The sequence below is a fragment of the Anabrus simplex genome, chromosome 2 (genome assembly GCF_040414725.1).
Source record: "Anabrus simplex isolate iqAnaSimp1 chromosome 2, ASM4041472v1, whole genome shotgun sequence".
Lineage (NCBI taxonomy): Eukaryota > Metazoa > Arthropoda > Insecta > Orthoptera > Tettigoniidae > Anabrus > Anabrus simplex.
The window spans coordinates 947464479-947485832 of record NC_090266.1 but is presented as its reverse complement, the minus strand read 5'-3'; the positions used below and the strand labels follow the sequence as shown (position 1 = coordinate 947485832).

General features: G+C 38.7%; 1 protein-coding gene across 4 annotated transcripts in view; it reads left to right on the top strand.

The window, feature by feature from the left end:
• Positions 1-21354, top strand: part of LOC136864571 (ankyrin repeat domain-containing protein 13D) — a 340236-nt gene that overhangs the window by 92924 nt on the left and 225958 nt on the right. For 2 of the 4 annotated variants that reach the window (XM_067141746.2, XM_067141749.2), the window contains one exon: positions 7919-7987. The exons of the other annotated variants lie outside the window; for them this stretch is intronic. In XM_067141746.2, coding sequence (XP_066997847.1) covers positions 7919-7987 — 69 coding nt within the window. The remainder of the gene's footprint in view (positions 1-7918; positions 7988-21354) is intronic. 4 annotated transcript variants of the gene reach the window in all.

Here is a 21354-nt window from a genome sequence, read left to right as displayed (position 1 = left end):
TTTACAAATAAATTCCGAACAAAATCCGCCATGCGGAAGGTACTGACACGCAACTTACGAATTAAATGTTCTGTGATACACACAACTTAGTGATTCTTTGATAATAGTTTCCTACCAGTTCCAAAATTCAAACCAACTATACATGGAGTTACAAACCCCGTTGTACAATGCAATTTAGTAGTTTAAAATAAACGTAATGCGCTATTACAATCTACAGTGAAGTTAAATGTACTTCTCAAACTGACAACTACAATTTACATATTTAGTGAAACAAGGAAAGGTGAAAGCCTCGAAAACAACCAGGCAAGCCCAGCTGAAAAGCTAAGGCGTCATACATAATTAATTTGGCGAATCTAGGTGAGGTTAGGGCAGATTCCTATAGGAAAAAGCAAGCTAACATTCCAGGAAATTTAAGCAGGAACGGAAATCAAGAGTGCTTACCTGAAGGTGGCCCATCCCGGTAGCGAGGCGACGTCAAAACTTCGGACAACCAGATAGGCTGTTCACAGACCACAGACAGACCAAGACCGACTAGTCAGACAGACCAATACAGACCACGAAATGCTGCCTCGCACTCTTTATAAGGGAAACCCTGGCCTTGGAGTAGCCAGTCAGAACGCATGAGCCCGCCTATCGTCACCCAGATTCACCAATCACAACTCCTACTTCAGTCGCGAACTTTAAATAAGTTTCTCGAATATACATGCTCGCGAACCTTCCATTTCCAGAACAGTCAGAACATACTTTCTAGAATACATAACCAACAAAAGGCAACACACCCTGTTCAAAAATTCGCGTCACAACTTTTCTTGACACTTACAGTAAATATAGAACTGAAATCTACTATTTACAAATACAATATGTTATCAAATATTACACTGTACAGGTTAGGTCGTTACAAATAAAACATCTCACCACACTTCAGATCATACAGTAAGTACTGCAGAAGGTTTATAAATAAAGTCTTCAATAAACACATTGTACACCTGTGACAGCTTCAGAAGATGAAATGCCTCAGCCTAAGGCGAGGAAACGTGTTTTGAATACATCCGAGCATAAAAAAAGAGAAAATGAAGATAGCCAGAAGAGAGGGTAAGGAATATGTGAACTGTAGAGGAATTTTAGTCCCAGCCAAGGCTACTGGAGCAGACTGTGAGTGCCGAGATAAATGTACTTCTAAATTTAATGCTGGAGAGAAAAATATTATAATAAGTTTATATTCCCAAAGTTCAAAAAGTGAACAATATACATTTTTAATGGGCTTAATAGAATGCTTTGATATCAAAAATAAATTTGCAAAAGATAACGTAAAAAAGAAAGCCTCTTCATTCGTTTATTTTGCAATGAAGAACACAGAAAGGGTAAAAATATGTCCAAAGCATTTCTTAGCCTACACAGTGTTTTGAATAAGGCTGTTTCCGATTGTCAACATTAGTTGCTCTAAGGAAATCTCCTGTTGATAATAGGGGCAAACATAACAATCAGGGAAATCTTAAAGATACGCATATTGTTGCCAAAATTCATTCTCACATTAATGAATTCCCAGTGAAAGTTTCTCACTATAAGGCAGTACCCATTACTTACCTTGAAAGTGATTTAAACGTTAAGAAAATGCATGAACTTTTCTTGGAGAAACATCCCGATTTGGTAAATGACGTCAACTATGAATACTACTTTAAACATTTTTGACAAAACAGTGGATATAGGTTTGGCCAGCCCCAAATTAACATTTGTGGTACATGCGAAGAGCTGAATGCTAAGTCCCCTTTTCTTTTCTTAATGACAATGCCAAAAGGGTAGTTGTTGCTGAGCTATTAGTACATAATAGAAGAGCAAAAAAGTTCTACAAGAAGCTACAAGAGGTCACAAATTTGTGCAAAGAAGATTAATAAAAAACAGGATTGGTGTTTGACTACATGCAGAATCTACCACTTCCATTCTTCCCTGTTCAAGAGATGTCCTATATCCGCAAGCTATGGATGTATGTATTCTGCATACATAATGCATCAGACAACACTTCAGTGTTCTACACTTATCACGAGGATGAAGGAAACAAAGGGCCTGATGAAGTATGTAGTTTCTTAAGTCACTACATAACCACTTTTCTGCCAGAGTCCGTTAGTGAGCTTCATTTGTTTAGCGATGTTTGCGGCGGACAGAATCGAAACCACACCCTAATAAGACTACTTTCAGGATTAACGATAACAGAAAAATTTAACAATGTCTATCAGTACTTCCCAGTACGTGGCCATAGCGTTTTAGCATGTGATCGGAACTTTGCATGTGTAAAACGTGTCGTAAGGAAATATGACAGAGTTTACTCTCCTTCTCAGTATAGTGATATGATGGCTAGTGCAAGAAGAAAAGACTCTCCCTTTGTTTTGTACGAGGTTTCAAATGATGAAATACTGAACTTTAAAGACTGGTGGCCTGTTGTTTGATTTTTTGAAAAAAAAACTCACTAGAAGACAAGAAAACTCAATTTTCAATAAGCAAGTACAAGCAGTTTATGTACAGCTTAGAGTCAAAAGGATACATAAGTGCATCAGAGTTTATTGGGGGGCAAGAAGATGTATATAAACTTTTGAAGGTCAAAACAATGGACTTACATGTTCCATCCAACAAAGCATTTATGATGGTTCTGTGGGGATCAATGTAAAAAAGCTCAATGATGTCAAGAAAATAATAAAATACATTCCTGAACAGCACAGGGAATTTTACAACAACACTGTATCATGGAAAACTGAAAATAATAGCACAGATGATTATGATGAACAATAAAGACTGATATTAGTTAGGTGTACATTCCATAAAACTTTTAATTTATGTAAAAACTAATTTTTGAGTAGTTTATTAATAATTTTAAACTTATAAAGTGTCACAATTCCAAGTTTCCATTCAATACAGGAGAAATAAAAGTTTTAATGATGCAAATTTATATTTATTTTTGTACCCAGTGATTGGAAAAAGGCAATAACTTTTCAAAAGTTAAACCATTCCAGTGGCGTTACAGTAAGATAAAATTAACAGTTTATGTTATGTATAAAAGAACATTTCTTTATGAAGTGTTTTTGGTAAGTATAACAGAAACATTTTTATACAGTTTTTTTTATTCCTGAAAAATATGGCTATCATCAGTTATTCCCTTTTTCCAATTAGTCGTTCAATAAACCTGTAACACCTCATTCTTGTCCCATGAAGGTCTGGGTTGGGATTTGTACTGTATCAAGCAAGAACGAAACACACTAGTCAACGTGCAGTATTCCACTGCATACTACATACTGTATTGCTCTTGCAGTCAGGTAGGTTAGTTTCATTAGAAGTACGGTAGTGCTCAGATGGTTCCTATTTTGTTGTGACACTGCAGTACTGTAATTTGCTTTCTTGTCTTCTTATTTGGTTGCTACAGTTTCTTAGCTCAACAAATTTTTGAATTTGTATTATTTCTTTGATCGGGGTTATTGATGATACCAATGGTGTATTGCAAACAAAGGATGTTATCAACAATTTTGGCAATCAGAATATTACTAACTTGTCATTTAATTTGTCCTTGTAATGTTAATACAAATAGACATCTATAAAATTTCTGAAATATCAAAGGCTGATTTTTGAAACTTTTTTTTTCACCTCCTGATAAGTTGATTTATTTTGTATACAAGGTTGTCCTTGAAAATAAATTCCTGTATTTACAGAGGAGGCAGCACGCAGCAAACAAAGAAAAAAAAAGGTCCTATAAACATTGGTCGGGAACCCAATATCTTCAGACTTTTTGTCCGCTGCTACTGCTATCGGTGATCACGATGTTCCAATAATTTATGGAGGGTCGTATGCAACAAAAATGGAAATACATACCTACCTATACATTGGTCGTAAACCTACTAGTGGTTTTTTTATGGCCTTGTTATGTAGGAGGGCCATATTTTGCACTCTGAGCACTTTGTCATGAAAAAAATGCAAAACCATTGTAAGTGACATTTGATGCAGTACAACATGCATCATGGGTGTGCATTTGTACTGTATCGAGCAAGAATGAAACACACTAGTCAACGTGCAGTATTCCACTGCATACTACAGACTGTATTGCTCCTGCAGTCAGGTATGTTAGTTTCTTTAGATGTACCGTAGTGCTCAAATGGAGCGTGTTTTGTTGTGACACTGCGGTACTGTAATTAGTTTTCTTGTCTTTCTTCTCTGACTTACAGCATGTAATGGAGGCCTGTTATTCAACATGGGAAATGGCCAGTATAGTCTTCTATTGTGGGCAAGTAAATGGAAGCAACCCATGGGCACGTAATCTGTATGCTGACAAATATTCAGCCCTCTGCACACCCTATGTAAAGTTGTTTAGTTCCCTATTCGAGTGTCTTTTGGAAACTGGATCATTTTCACACGTTATCGATAACAGGTGTTAGAACAAGTGGAGGACAATCCTGGAACGAGTGAAGAATAGCCACAGCTGAAGGTATTCCTAAAAGTGTTGTGTGGACAATCCTCCATCAACAGTTGCTTTATCCGCATCATGTGCAGCGCGTCCAAGCTCTGCTCCCACACTACCGGCCAACCTGCACTTCAGCCAGTGGTTTCTCCAAAAATGTGCCTATGATCTGCATTTCACAGCAAAGTGTTTTTTGTTTTTGTTTTTTCACAGACAAGGTGGGTTTCACGAGAGACTGTATCGTAAAATTTCGTCATACCCATATGAGCCAATGCAATTCACGGGGACATACCGATAGGTCCCTACGTTTTACACAACAGATTGAATGGTCCTATGTATTGCACCTTCCCTTGGGACCAATTACCTGTGTTGCTGGAGAATGTGCCACGACAGGAACGACTGCAAATGTGATACATGCATGATGGGGCACCAGCCCATTTTCATCGTAGCGTTAGGCGGCACTTAACACTGGTCGTCAATGAGCGAGCGATTGATTGGTTGGGGAGGGCCAATATCTTGGCTTGCCCCTTCGCCTAACATGTAAAGACCATGGTGTATGTGGTGCCCATAAATGATGTGGATACACTAACCTGTGATGCAATCCGGCGACAGCCAGAGGTGTTCCAACGAATACGTGGAAGGCTGCATTGCAATGGATGACGGTCACATCAATCACGTGTTGTGAAGAGTAGATCAAAGACAGGGTCACATTGATTTTAGTGGTAATGGACCATAACTCCAAAAATATTGGGTTTGCAACCGATGTTTATAGGACCTTTCTTTTTTCCTTCGTCTGTTGTGTGCTGCCTCCTCAGTAAATATTGGAACCGTTTTCAAGGGGTGTGTCTCTCTCTCTTGGGCTTGAACGATACAAATTTTGCCAGGAAAAGATATTTCTTCATTTTGTGTGTGGTTTTGTATTTGCATATATATATATTATTTTTTCACTTCTTTATTATAGCATGGAGACATTAAGTGGCTATCATCACTAGTTCAGACTAGACATGATACATTGGAACTTTCAAAATAATCGTTTCCAGTCATTTTTATTTTAGTTAATGACTTTAAGGATTTCAAATAATTAGCCTTTTACTTTGTGGGTAAATTAATTGGTTCTTACTATTCTCATTGCTAAGCTTCAATGCCTATTAGAGAAAGTGCATCTTTGCATTTACTGAAAAGATGTCTCACAGGGGCACTTGGTAGGAATACCTGTGTATAATTGTAAGATATCTTTCCAGTAAAATGTAATTGCTCTCTATCACAAGGATCTATGGTTAACTCTTATGTGCTTATAAAACTGCAAAAAAAAAAAAAAAAAAAAAAAAAAAAAAAAAGTTTGTGTTTTCAAGTTGGGACTTGTGTGTGCTATTTTCTACTGCCACTCAACTTGCCATAGTTAAATAATGAGGCTACCTACAAAATTGTTGAAGTCACTGATTAAATTATGATCATCTCCTGGTGGATCCTGCCTAAGGTATCTTATATATGTGAAACCAAATGGAATAATCTGCTGGTGCACTGCTGAGAATAGAAATCCAAACAGTTTCTGACACCTTGATAGTGCAATTTCTGTGTTAACTTTCATCTGAGTGAATTTAATGGCAGTGGTTTTCAACCTTTATCAAGATTCCTGAAAAGCTTACAGATTTTCTGTGGATGAGTCTTTTAGGAGACTTCTTTATACTATCTTAACTCTTACATTCATGACTTGAATGTTTAAAGATGAAATACGTTTCTAGTGAAAATCAGGTGGTTGTACCAAAAGATATTTATTTATTTCATTCATTTGCGGACTGTCAGAGCCTTTCCTATTCGGAAAAAAAATTAGTTAAGACAACCTCGGTTAAGTACCTAGGGGTAATCCTTGAGGCAAGACTGAGTTGGAAGAAACATATAGATCATAAGGTGGATAAGGCTCGCAAGATTATGTGGGCCTGTCGCAGGGCCGTCGGGAAGACTTGGGGCCTAAGACCTAGGGTGGTCCAGTGGCTCTATATCTCCATTGTACGGCCCACGATCACCTATGCATCTATAGTCTGGTGGCCAGGCTCAGAGAGTAAAACTGTGAGCACCAAGTTAAACAGTGTCCAAAGACTTGCGTGTCTAGGAATAACAGGGGCACTGGATACTACACCATTATGTGCAATGGAGGCCATCCTAGGTTTTCCCCCCTTACATTTATATGTTAAGGTAATAGCGGGAATGAGTGCATATCGCCTTTGGTCACTCGGAGGATGGTCCTTCAAAAACCCGAATAGAGGTCATGCCTCTATTCTTACAAGGCTTCACCAGACTTGCCCTATGACAATGATGATCGGGGATCTGATGAAGCCTAGCTTTAATTTGAATTATAAATTCACAGTGGTGATACCCACAAGGGAGGAGTGGGCCGCGGACGCTGGGGCCCGTCTTAAGTCTGGGGGCTGTACATGGTACACAGATGGCTCGCGGACGGAGGCGGGCACAGGCGCCGGGGTCTGGGGGCCTAAGACAAGGCTCTCCCTTCCTATGGGTAAATATGCTACTGTTTTCCAGGCTGAAGTATACGCAATACTAGCCTGTGCTTTAAATATATGGAAAATGCCTGGACACAGAAGACACATCACTATATGTAGTGATAGCCAGGCAGCGTTAAAAGCACTATGTGCAGTTAAAACAACATCAAAACTGGTTTGGGAATGCCAAAGGATGTTAGATCAGCTGTGTGAGCTTAGCTCAGTTACCTTATTATGGGTTCCTGGGCACACAGGAATCAGTGGAAATGAAGAAGCTGACAAACTAGCGAAACAGGGCTCAATGGGTTCCTTCGCAGGACCAGAGCCCTTCCTGGGAGTGTCACTCCGAAGTGTGAGACTGGCAATATCCCAATGGATAAACCAGTCTCACCTAGATATTTGGAAGAGGTTAACCATAGCAAGACAGGCACGTGAACTTATCAAAGGGCCTAGTCAAAGCTATAAAAAGGTCCTAATGAATTTGAATAGGACCAGAATGAGAATGGTAGTTGGACTGTTAACAGGCCACAATACCTTACAGAGACACCTACACATCATGAAAATCACCCAGGATCCGATGTGTAGAAGATGCGGTAAGGAGGAGGAGACCTCCGCGCATGTGTTATGTCAGTGCGAGGCTTTTGCAGGCACTAGACATCGATACCTGGGCTCACATTTTGTGAGCCTGGAGGACATCAGGAACGCCAAAATCCGGACACTGGTATCCTTTATAGGAGCACTAGGTCTGGACTAGGCAAACCCGTTCAAGGGGCACAAAGGGTCTTCATAGACCTACGTGTGGAGCTCTGCGAAAACAGGGCTCACCCATTTCTTATCTATCTATCTATCTATCATTCATTTGTACCATGAGTTGTCAGTTCTATATTTGTATAATGTGAAGAGGGATTATTATGTATTTTAAGTATACAGGTTGGTTACCACTGCTCATAAATTAAATTTTAATTCTGTGTCTTAATTTTAACAGCAATTTCAGCTCCTTCAGTCATACGCTGTCACAGAAGCTATATATTCAAACTCCAGCCTACTCAAACAGGTGATAAGAATCCCTGGCCAGATCTGTACTTTTTCTCTGTTGATTTGCTTCTCGTACATTATTTGTACTGATCTTTTTGTAGCACTGTAGGAAAACAGCACCTCTTGATGAAACACTTCAGAACTTAAACCAGAGAGATACATTTCTGGCCTTTTTACATTACTTTGATCTGATTTCAAGCAAGATATCCCTGCAAGCTTGATTCCTTATTTGCTTATTGTGTGTTAAGCTTGAAAGCAATATCATTAATATTTAGGTAAATATATTGCCTTGTTTGAAGTGTCCATTGTAGCAAGCCTTCCATACATTTTTCTTATGAAAATTTGTTATTTGGGACCTTCCCTTACACCTTAACCCCCCTCCCACCTCCACCAATTTTAAAAATGCTGCTAATCTACATGTAATCAACTTCATTTTATAACGAGTGAAGCAATATTCTTGAAATCTTCAAATTACATTGTATGCGTGTTTTCTGAATTCAGAAGTTAATGTGTCTTTGTAAGCTAATGTCACCTGCCGTGAATAATGTTCTTGTATTTGAGTTTGCTTATTTTACTGTTAATTTGCATAGTTTTTGCCTATTATTCTCTTCTCATTGTAGGTGTATTTGTGTTGAAAATTTGTATGTTATGGTGTATATTCATCTGCAGTTGATTGATCTTGATAATTCTTTGCTGGTGTAATAATTTTCATGTCATAAAATGAAACAATTCTGGGCTCTGGAAAACAATTTACATGCAATTTAATTGGTATTGAATTCAAACTCTGAGATTGCCCCTTGAATAATTTTTCTATGTATTTCAAAATTTCAGTCATGCATTTATTCCCTCTGTGATTTTTGTTGTAGTACTTGGTTCTTTTTTTATATATCTTATGACCAATTCTTGTGTTTATTTTTTTTCATCTAAAATTTCAGTTGAATATGTCAATACATATAAGCCTCCGTGCCGGAGGTAAACTAGTCCCCCATTCGGATCTCCGGGTGGGGACTACACGAGAGGGTGCGATCATCAGGAAGATGGATACTGACGTTCTGCGAGTTGGAGCGTGGAATGTTACAAGTTTGAATCGTTGTGGTAGATTAGAGAATCTGAAAAGGGAGATGGATAGACTAAAGTTAGATGTAGTTGGTATAAGTGAAGTACGTTGGCAGGAAGAACAGGATTTTTGGTCAGTAGTCGCTTGAATTATCAACACAAAATCAAACAGAGGAAATGCAGGAGTTAGTTTAACAATGAATAAGAAAATAGAACAGCGGGTAAGCTACTATGACCAGCATAGTGAAAGAATTATTGTCGTCAAGATAGACACCAAACCAATGCCCACCACAATAGTGCAGGTCTATATGCCTACTAGCTCAGCGGATGATGAGGAAATCGAAAGAATATATGAAGAGATAGAAGATTTAATACAATATATAAAAGGTGACGAGAATCTAATTGTGATGGGTGACTGGAATGCAGTGGTAGGTCAAGGAAGAGAAGGTAATACAGTAGGAGAATTTGGATTGGGACAAAGGAACGAAAGAGGAAGTTGGCTGGTTGAATTCTGCACTGATCATAATTTAGTCCTTGCCAATACTTGGTTCAAACACCACAAACGACAGCTTTATACATGGATGAGACCTGGAGACACTGAAAGGTATCAAATAGACCTTATTATGATTAAGCAGAGATTCAGAAACCAGGTGTTGGATTGCAAAACTTTCCCAGGAGCAGACATGGACTCTGACCACAACTTGTTGGTCATGAAATGCCATCTGAAGCTGAAGAAATTGAAGAAAGGAAATAATGCAAAAAGATGGGATCTAGACAAGTTGAAAGAAAAGAGCATGAGGGATTGTTTCAAGGAACATGTTGCAAAAGGACTAAATGAAAAGGCTGAAGGAAACACAATAGAGGAAGAGTGGATAGTCATGAAAGATGAAGTCAGCAGGGCTGCTGAAGAAATGTTAGAAAGGAAGAAAAGATCAACTAAGAATCAGTGGATAACTCAGGAGATACTAGACCTGATTGATGAAAGATGAAAATACAAGAATGCTAGAAATGAAGAGGGCAGAAAAGAATACAGGCGATTAAAGAATGAAGTGGATAAAAAGTGCAAGGTAGCTAAGGAAGACTGTCTAAAGGTGAAGTGCAAGGATGTCGAAGGTTGTATGGTCCTAGGAAAGGTAGATGCTGCATACAGGAAAATCAAGGAAATCTTTGGAGAAAGGAAATCTAGGTGTATGAATATTAAGAGCTCAGATGGAAAGCCACTTCTAGGGAGCGAAGACAAAGCAGAAAGATGGCGGGAACATATCCAACAGTAGTATCAAGGTAAAGAGGTTTGGTTCTGGAACAAGAAGAGGCTGTTGATGCTGATGAAATGGGAGACCCAATTTTGAGGTCAGAGTTTGACAAAGCTGTGGGCGACCTAAATAGGAACAAGGCACCTGGAATTGATGACATTCCCTCTGAATTACTGACTGCCTTAGGAAAAACCAGCTTGGCAAGGCTATTCCATTTAGTGTGTGAGATGTATGAGACAGGAGAATTCCCATTTGATTTTCGGCAGAATGTTGTTATACCTATTCCCAAGAAAGCCGGTGCTGACAGGTGTGAAAACTATTGCCCCATTTGTTTAGTATCTCATGCCTGCAAAATTTTAACACTTATTATTTACAGAAGAATGGAAAAACAAGTTGAAGCTGAGTTGGAAGAAGATCAATTTGGCTTCAGAAGAAATGTAGGAACACGTAAAGCAATCCTGACTTTACGTCTGATGTTAGAGGATCGAGTCAAGAAGGACAAGCCCACGTACATGGCATTCGTAGATCTAGAAAAGGCATTCGATAATGTTGATTGGACCAAGCTATTTAAGATTCTGAAGGTGATTGGGATCATATACCGAGAACTAAGAATTATATACAATCTGTATAAAAATCAGTCTGCAGTGATAAGAATCGAGGGCTTCGAAAAAGAAGCAGCAATCTAGAAAGGAGTGGGGCAAGGCTGCAGGTTGTCCCCCCTCCTTTTCAATGTTTATGTAGAACAGGCAGTGAAGGAAATCAAAGAGGAATTTGGAAAGGGAATCACAATCCAAGGAGAGGAAATCAAAACCTTGAGATTTGCCGATGATATTGTTATTTTATCTGAGACTGCAGATCATCTCGAAGCTGCTGAATGGTATGGACGAAGTCTTGGGTAAGGAGTACAAGATGAAAATAAGTCCAAAACAAAAGTAATGGAGCAGTCGAACGAAGGCAGGTGATGCAGGAAATATTAAATTAGGGAATGAAGTCTTAAAGGAAGTAGATGAATATTGTTATTTGGGTAGTAAAATAACTAATGATGGCAGAAGTAAGGAGGACATAAAATGCAGATTAGCACAAGCAAGGAAGAGCTTTCTTAAGAAAAGAAATTTGCTCACTTCAAACATTGACATAGGAATTAGAAAGATGTTTTTGAAGACTTTCATGTGGAGCGTGACATTGTATGGAAGTGAAACATGGACGATAACTAGTTCAGAATGAAAGAGAATAGAAGCTTTTGAAATGTGGTGTTAGAGAAAAATGCTGCAGGTGAAATGGATAGATCGAATCACAAATGAAGAGATACTGAATCGAATTGGCAAGAGGAGATCAATTTGGGTAAATTTGACGAGAAGAAGAGATATAATGAGAGGACACATCTTACGACACCCAGGACTTGTTCAGTTGGTTTTTGAAGGAAGTGTAGGTGGGAAGAATGGTAGGGGTAGACCAAGGTATGAATATGACAAGCAGTTTAGAGCAGATGTAGGATGCAGTAGTTACGTAGAAATGAAAAGGTTAGCACAGGATAGGGTGGCACGGACAGCTGCATCAAACCAGTCTGTGGACTGATGACTCAAACAACAACAAGCCTCCGTGGCTCAGGTGGTAGCGCGCTGGCTTCTCTCCGCTGGATTCCATGGTTCAAATCCTGGTCATTCCACGTGAGATTTGTGCTGGACAAAGCGGATGCAGGACAGGGTTTGTCCGGGTACTCCAATTTTTCCTGTCATCTTTCATTCCAGCAACACTCTCCAATATCATTTAATTCCATCTGTCGGTCATTAATCCTTGCTCCTGGGGAGTGCTACAGGCTTCGGCAGCCAGCGCAATTCATATCCTCACCGCTAGATAGTATTTCAGTCATGCATTTATTCCCTTCATTCCATTCCTGACCCAGTCGAAAGACTGGAAACAGGCTGTGTATTTTCATATCTATGCAGCTAAAGAATTCTGGTAATATATTATTTGCTCATAAGTACTGGTTTAGTTCTTCAATTCTGTACGCCTTTCTGGAAGAATCATGCGTTTACTGAAACCAGTATGAGGATGAATAATAATTCTAAAACGTTTTCATATTTTTTGTAACTGAGCCCAGCCTGCATTTTTAGTTGACACTCATATGAATAATTTCCTTTGTTATTTTCATTTCTAACTTTATATACTCTTTATAATGGAAACATACAGAGAGCTGTGACTTACTCTAAGAATGTGTGTTTAGAGAACACATGACAGAAACACACAGCTTCAAAGCGTCTACTTGTCAACAGTGATCACTGCCATTCTTATTCTATTCACCACTAACAAAGGCCCAAGTGTTTCTATTATGTGTATTCTATCTGCACTTGCTTTCCCAGTAAGTCATTGCTTTCCATCTGGCTGGGGTTGTTCCTTAATTAAGGCCACAGCCACTTCCTTCCCACTCCTGGGCCCTTTCTATCCCATCGTCACCATAAGACCTGTCTGTGTCGGTGTGACGTAAAGCAAATAGCTTTCCATCTGTGTTCTATTTTTTTTTTTCACTCCTGTCTGTTTCCTTACTTGGTCTCGTATAGCCTTCTGTTGATGCAGTTAGCCTTAAAATTTGAAGTTTCAATGTTACATAAAACTGTGCTTCAACTTCAGGAAAAATTGGGATGACTGTATTCAAGTTCAACACACAGGAAGTGGATCAGTTACTGATGGCAATAATGAACAATTCTGGTGTCTCGGTTTCATTTCCACAAGTTTTATTACATGTCATTGGGGACTCTGTTTCTTCCTTTTAAATCTTGTTCAATATAATTTTATCAGTTGTTCAGTTTAGAATTTGCCTGAGGATGATCTAGTAGTTTTTCCATTACATCGCAAACATGGGACTAATATCAGAGGATCCCATGGCAGAGCTGCAATGCTTTGAAGAGCTTCTGTTGCATGTATCATGCGAGCAGAGGTATTAAGTGAGGCGTCTATTTGCAAAACCGGCCATCTCCAAATGGTTAAATTTTTCAGGAGACCAAAAAAACGTATAAAATCTAAATAAAGAGATTTAGAATTATTTGTATTTGTTTTATCACTTATAAATAGCATTGTAATTAATGTTACAGAATGCCAGTGTTTTATTCCTATAATTATTTGAAATATTTAAATTTCAAATTTGGAGATGGCCGGTTTTGCACCAAACTAAAGAAACTGAAGGAATAAAAATGTACAAAAAATGCTTTATTTAAAAGTTCACTTAAAAAATCAATGCAGTATAAAAAGCCAATGCATTTACACAAAACGAACCAGAAATAAATTTTAAAAAATTAAACTTTAAAAAACATTAAACATGAAATTAAACATTAATGCCATTGTCTACACTGTGCTCACATTCATCTCCATCATCATCTGGGTTGTTTTGTGGAAGGTTATTTTTATCAATCAGTTCTTTGTAAAACTTAAGCACTTCAACATTTCTCCACTGAGTCCCAAAATGTTTGGTCAATAGAGATTCAACATCTTTTGCCTTTAAATTGTTTACTATTTTACCAGCATGTATAACTTTCGGATTCATCATCAAAACATTCTTGCCTTTCTTACAAACTCCTAATTTTGTTCCAACATCTATTCTGTAGTTGGGTTCACCTTGAATTAACACTGAATTGCCTCCTTTTGATTTGGTCAAAATAACCCTTTTTGCAGCAGAAAATTTGAAGTGCTATTTCCCTGTAGGCTTGAAAATAGAAATAAATTCTGTTTTCCAGTCGAAGTCGGGAACATTGTCATCTCTTCCTAGTAAAAATAATTTGCCATACTGAGAATGAACACTATGAAATTCCTTAGGTTGTATTAAAGTTTCTATTTTCTTCGTTTGTTTTTCAATAAGCCCGAAAACGTTAGAGCGTTAGAGGAGATGGCCGGTATTGCAACTCATAACCATACGCAGACGGCCGTGTTTGCAACTAACCCCAATTTTCGATTAAGTAAATAAGCTGGTTGGAGGCTGAGCTTGCAGCTAATAGTTTGCCACCTTGTGTAAAAGTGGACAGAGAACACATTCAGCACAAAAAGTGGATTTCAATTTTTTTGGGAGATGGCCGGTTTTGCAAATAGACGCCTCAAGTGTTCAAACATAAATCATATCTGTATTTTCTGGGCTTGTAGGCAGTGGTCCAGGAGCATATGGTCCTGATGTTTCAATGAAGACTGCATTCTGCATTTTCACGTGTTCTGACAAACTTCAATGGCTGCGAAGCTCGCAGTGTAATGGAGTGGTGTAGCGATTCCACCTCATTATGTAGTGCAGGTTGTGTGGTCTGCCTTGGTGGAGGGCAGTCATTGATCGGCTGTTCTTCGGCCAATGATATTACAGGCTATGGTTCGCTGGTTGCCTGTTAGTTCCCCATTCTGGAGGGGCGGTCGCTGATTGGCTGTTCTTCAGCCAATGATTGAAGCACTGTGCAGTCCGATGTTGGTTGACCTGCCTCAGCGAAGATAGCCAACTGATTACCTGTTGCTAATTCTGACCTGCCGCGGGCACCATGTCCTCCAGGATTTAAAGCTTTCAGGACTGGAAACCAGGCTTTGTTGACCTGTTCAAATTCCTTCGCATGGTTGGTGCTGTTGGTATGCTTTATTATTTCAATGGCTTCCCTTTTTAGCTGGGTGTGATAAGACACAATAGTTAACAGTACTTTGGTATTGCTGTACTGTACGTCATGGCCTGCTAGCAGCGAGTGTTCAGCGAATGATGACCTTTCTGCTTGTCCCAGCTGGCTGTGTCTGTTGTGCTCCTTCAGTCAGATGGCAAAGCTGCATTTCATCAGTTGCTAAACACTCGTTGCCAGCAGACCACGACATACAGTATAGCAATACCAAAGTACTGTCAACTACTGTGTATTATCATGCACAGCTACAAAGGAAAGCTATTGAAATCCTGAAGCATACCAACAGTACTAACCGTAAGGAGGAATTTGAACGGGTCAACAAAACCCCGTTACCAGTCTTGAAAGCTTTAAATCCTGAAGGGCACAGTGCCATGGCAGGCCAGAATAAGCAACGGGTGATCAGTTGCCTGTCTCCGCCAACGCATGTCGACCAGCGTCAGGCTGCATAGTGCTTCAGTCATTGGCCAAAGTAGAGCCAATCAGTGACCGCCCCTCCAGCATGGCAGACCAATAGGCGATCAGCACCCCATAGCTTGTGCTGTATTGGACAAGGACAGCCAATCAGTAACCACACCCACCATGGTGGACCACAGCCTGCACTATATAATGAGGCGGAATTGCGACCACTCCATTCCACGTGTGAGCTTCACAGCCATCAAATCCAGTCAGAACCCTTGAAAATGCCGAACGTAGTCTTCAGTGAAATGTCGGGACCATCATATGCTCCTGGACCACGGCCTACAAGCCCACAAAATACAGGAGTTTTTCATAACGCTGGTCGTTGAAGCGTTAACTGCTATTTTAATACATAACATTTAAAAATTAGACACAGGTGGGATAGTCAGAGAGTTAATTATCTACACTTTAAAACAAGAAAGTAGTTGCTGCACTCAGAATGAACAGTTGAAACTGATTCAAACTGGACGGGTAAGTTCTGAATCATTGCTTATGCCAATGATTAAAATTTTTTGCCCATCTTTGCATCATTTGCTGTCAGGGCATGCCTGTATCTCAGCTGCTTGTTGGCTATAAAAGAGCATTTAGTGGCATGGGCTTGTTACTATAATTCATGAATCATGTGTGGCTGTGTGCTTGAAACTTGACTATGCCTTGGAGGAAGGTTTGTGGACGGTACGAGTAGGTGGAAGAGTCGAAATGGGCTGTGTCATAATGATTTTGATGCGATCTGCCATAGGTAGCATATGACGGGGCATTTTAGAGTACAGTCAGTAGAAGCAAGACACGCCAACAAGCTTGCGTGGATGTCGCCCCAGCTCTAATGTACTGGTTTGGTCTATCAGTCATGAGTTGAATGGCCTTAGCTGTAAGGCAGAGTTTGCCATGATTTAAGCAACGTACCTACCATCTAACCGTGAATGAAACTTAAATATTAGATATTGGTGGGTAAACTGCAAAAATATTTTGACTTTTTGTGATGAGTGTGTATACACAATTGCTTTCATTATATATTCCTTTATAAAGGTTATCTTGAAATAGTGAAGTTGAGAGAAAAATGAAATGAAAAATAAAATTAACATTTCCTGGTTTATGACAGTATTGGTGAAACACAACTAATTATTTTCATTCATCTTCATTGCTGAGTTATCTCTGGAACCACTAATGAATGCATATCATTTAATTTTTTGTGTCACTTACAGTACCACCTACTATTTGTGTTCGGTGGTGGTGATTATTGTTTTAAGAGGCAACTGGGTAACCATCCTCTACTGTTTGTTATCTTGATTTATTTTTCTGTCGCCGCACAATCAACCTTTAGGACTGCATCCATTTTTATAGTACCCCTTGAGAGAAGTTTAACCGTAGAGTTAATAGTTCCTAACATATCCTCACCTTATACTGTATTGATATATTTGTAATCTTAAGTGTGTTTTGATAATTTCACCACTATCCAGCCATACTCTCTTGCAGCTTGGTACATCACATACAGTGCGTTGGCTTTGCAGACTTTTATTTCAGGGAGTACACAGACATCCCCCATTGTTAAGATAATTTCTATTCTGTTACTATGTTGTAAGAACTTCTCCACCAAAGTTTCATACTAGGTCAATGAGAAAGGAAGTAATAAAGGTACTGCACTCAGAGTTTTATAAAACTTGGTAGAAGGGCAGCAGAGAGGCTTGCCTTTTTTTTTTTTAAGTGAAGCCATTTCCTTTCAGTTTTTACTCGGTCAGTCAGGTTCTTCAGTCTGCTGAAACTAATTTTGAGAAATAAATTTATAAACGGCCTGCAAGAAAACATATGGTAACAGTATTAAACTTGGAAAAGAAACTACTGAAGAACTTAACAGTTATAAAATAAAGTGAAAACTGTATAGGCCTTAATTTCCAGTTCCAGTATTATAATATGAATCATGTGAAAAGCAGGCGTGCATGAAGGCGAGTGAGGCAGGTAGTGACATAATAAAAACTCAGTGGATTACTACAAATGAACTTATATTTTGTTCTGTATTGACTTACAATTTACGACCAAAAGATTTCTAGAAAGGAAACTTCGTTCAGCATTGTAATTTGCATTCAATATCTATGTAGATATCAGCATCATGTGAGTGAACGCACTTTGAGGCAGGATGAGAATCAATTGTTCTCAAAATATTTTTGGGAATTTCATTCAATCTTTTCACACTGATGTTCCTTATTGATATTATGTAATGATGGTTACGTTCACTGCACAAAGAGAACATTCTATCCTCCATGTTTACTTTTCATCATGTAATCTACTACCATCATTTTAGATGCAAAAACAGCAAGATTTTTATAAGAAGCTTTTAATGTGTCTGTATGTTAAATGTTTAAATGTCTTTGTACCTATTTAATTTTAACTTGTATTCTTGATGATAATGTTAGCTGAAAATGATTCAAATAAGAATTGAAATGTGTACTAATTTGCAGTAAATAACTATCTGTAACTGAATAGTTGACTATAGCATAGTGGATATATGTTAAACAAAGTTTCCTTTGCAGAAATTTTGTGGTCATAAACTCAATGGATGCAATAACATAATGGCTGCTGCTTGTATTAAGGTTTTAGAACCATGTGTACATATATAAAATATATCCATTTACAGAATTGCAAAGTGTACAATATATTCTATGTGAAACAAGTACCACTTTATAACAACTATGTTTCATTTCAGTCCAGTTAGTATACAGTACTGAATGTTGTGTGTGTCATTCAAATGGCAGACCAAACTTAGTTGACGGTTTGGTATTCACTTTCTGCCCTGCTTCCATTATCGGACTTGCCTTCATGTAAATATGTTTTTCACATGATCCATAGTAATAATAATAATAATAATAATAATAATAATAATAATAATAATAATAAGGGTGCTGGAAATTGATTTGGGCCCATATGTTTTTTACTTTTGCAATGTAGATCATCTCCACTGCTCCTGTACTGAGTTTCATCAATATCTGAATATAGTACCTCAGTTACTTTCAAGTAGAATAGAGACATTACCCATGATGAGAATTTTATGGCTCTGTAACTGTTGTCACAGATTTCAGTTCATTCTGGAAAACATGTGAAGTTTACATACATATTTATAATAATTTTTTATGGGAGTATTAAAAGGGCTTTTTGTATAAATCTGCTAGGCGAACATGCATATACAAATTTGGTTTGGTGCTGCTTCCTGTAGGTTTGTTGCCACTATTTTTAACAATATCACAAACACAGCATTGAATCTTAGCCTTTTCAGTGTTGACATAGGTTTATGTCTAAACAGACCTTGTTGTGGATAATCTTGACCTTGAGTTAATGAAGGATGATACTCCAGTCACCATGATGTGCATCTTTTAAAAAAGTAAATTATTGTTTAATTTCTTTTATGAAAGGAAACTGTATGTTGTTTTATAACAGTCTTGTTCTAAGTGAAAAGATCTACTACAAGAGCAATTTTCACTTGAGGGAGATTCCTTCCAGCCATTTTATGCAGGCCCGTTTGAAAAGAATTGGTGTTATGCAACAAAAGAAAGTTTTATTCCATTGGCCTGAATATAAGATGGTGACTTTTCCATAGAATCCCAATCTAAAAATTATACTTATGTGCGCAACCTTGCCAGGTAAAATAAAACATTACTAACTAACATTAAAAAAAAAATTGTCACAAAATGAGCACATATTTTCTAAACCTCTCAAACCGCTCCAGCTTGTAGTGTCATTGGTGCGAATCCATGTGGTTTGGGTTTTTACAATAGAACAATGATCAGTTGCTCTCTTCATGGTGGCTATAACACACTTTCATTCTGCAAGCCTCTGTGAATTTACTAACCACCACCACCACCACCGTCCTGTGTTTGTTACTAGTTGTGTGGCTGTGTTCAGTTCTATACCTCTTACCTTTAAATCGTTAGAAACCGAGTCTAACCATAGTCACCTTGATCTCCCTCTACTTCTCTTACCCTCCATGAGAGAATCCATTATCATCCTACGTAACCTATCCTCTTCCATTCGCCTCATGTGACCCTACTAACTAAGCTGGTTTATGCATACAGATTCATCCATAGAGTTCATTCCTAACTTATCCTTTATCTTGTCATTCAGAGGACCCTCCTGCCATAGTTCCAATCTGTTTGCACCAGCAGTCGTTCTCACTACTTTCATGTCTGTTACTTCTGGGTTATGAATAAGACCCTGAGTTCACCCAGCTTTCACTCCCATACCGTAATGCAAAGTTGGTCTGAAAACAGAATGATGTAAAGATAGTTTCATCCAAGAGCTGACTTCCTTCTTACAGAATACTGTTGATCACAACTGTGAGCTTGCTGCATTAGCTTTGTTGCACCTTGATTCAATCTCATGTACTATACTACCATCCTGGGAGAACACACATCCTAAATACTTGAAATTACATATGTGTTCCAGCTTTGTATCCAAGTCTGACATTCAGTTCTCTTGGATCTTTTACCTACTGACATCAGTTTCGTCTTGGAAAGACTAATTTTCATACCATACTCATTGCACGTATTTTCAAGTTCCAAGATACAGGGTAGGCAACATTAAACTGTCCTGAAAAATATTTACTAAAGACTGACACGGGTTTGACCCTTGTTAATTAACATCACAGAAGATGCTGGAAATGGCCACCATTGACGTTGATGGAGTGCTGTGCTCGACTTTTCAAACTATGAGATGCGTAGCAACTCAGTTTAGGGCTAGCAGCAGTAGCGTTTTCAATGTTCTGCTGTAGCTCTTTCACTGTGTGAAGATTATTGGAGTTCACCTGACCACAGGTAAAAATTGCAGGGAGTTAGATCAGGTAATCTAGGTGTCTATTCAATTGCACTGCTTCTGCTGATTGTCCTCTCCTCACTGAACACCTCATGCATTGGTGGCAGTGTTGTCAAGGAGGTGTGTGCTGTTGAGCACACTAAAAAATATCCATTCAGTCATTCATCCTCTGTAAGTTGATTCACATATGAATTAAACTGTGTCTGGATATACCGGTTAGCATTTACAGTTAGGTGAAAGAATCGTGTTACGATGTGGACACCAGACATTGCGCACTCCACTCCAATCTTGAGAATATGCAGTGGCTTTTCGATATACTGATGGGAATTTTCTTACTCATAATGGCACGTCTTCTATAAGTTCACATACCCTGACTGGCTGAACCAGGCTTCATCTGAAGAAATGAAAACCGAGCTCGATAGCTGCAGTCGCTTAAGTGCGGCCAGTATCCAGTATTTGGGAGATAGTAGGTTCGAACCCCACTGTCGGCAGCCCTGAAAATGGTTTTCCGTGGTCTCCCATTTTCACACCAGGCAAATGCTGGGGCTGTACCTTAATTAAGGCCACGGCCGCTTCCTTCCCACTCCTGGCCTTTCCTGTCCCATCGTCGCCGTAAGACCTATCTGTGTCGGTGCGACGTAAAGCAACTAGCAAAAAAAAAAAAAAATGAAAAACTGATGATGCAAAAGTCCTGACTCTACTTCACTCAGAAACCACCTGAAGAACTCAGCACGCAAAGATTCGTCTGGATGCTTTAATGCATTCACAACAGTGAATTTGTAAGGATACATTTGCTGGTCCTTTTCGATAGTGTTTCAACATGACGATCTCTTAATTCCCACTTGTACAGATAAACGGCATTGAGATTTTGTCAGACTTTGTTCCAGGCTTTCCTTCACTCGAGCAATATTTTCTGGTGTTAAAACTCATTTTTGATAGTCACGGTTTTATTCACTACAGAGCACATTTCTTGCCATTTTGCCACTAAGTTCTTCATTGCAGACTTTGCTGAAGGTTTTGCCAAAACACTTCCATTCTTCAACTCTTGCGCAAACAGTTCCGCACAGGTTTTTCATGAATCGTGCTTCGCACAACATTCAGCAATGAATGTGTGCTGTTTTATCATGGACATCATTTGTGCTGTATTCATCTAATCACTAAATGAGTCTTCTCCTCTTGCTCGCTCACTCAGG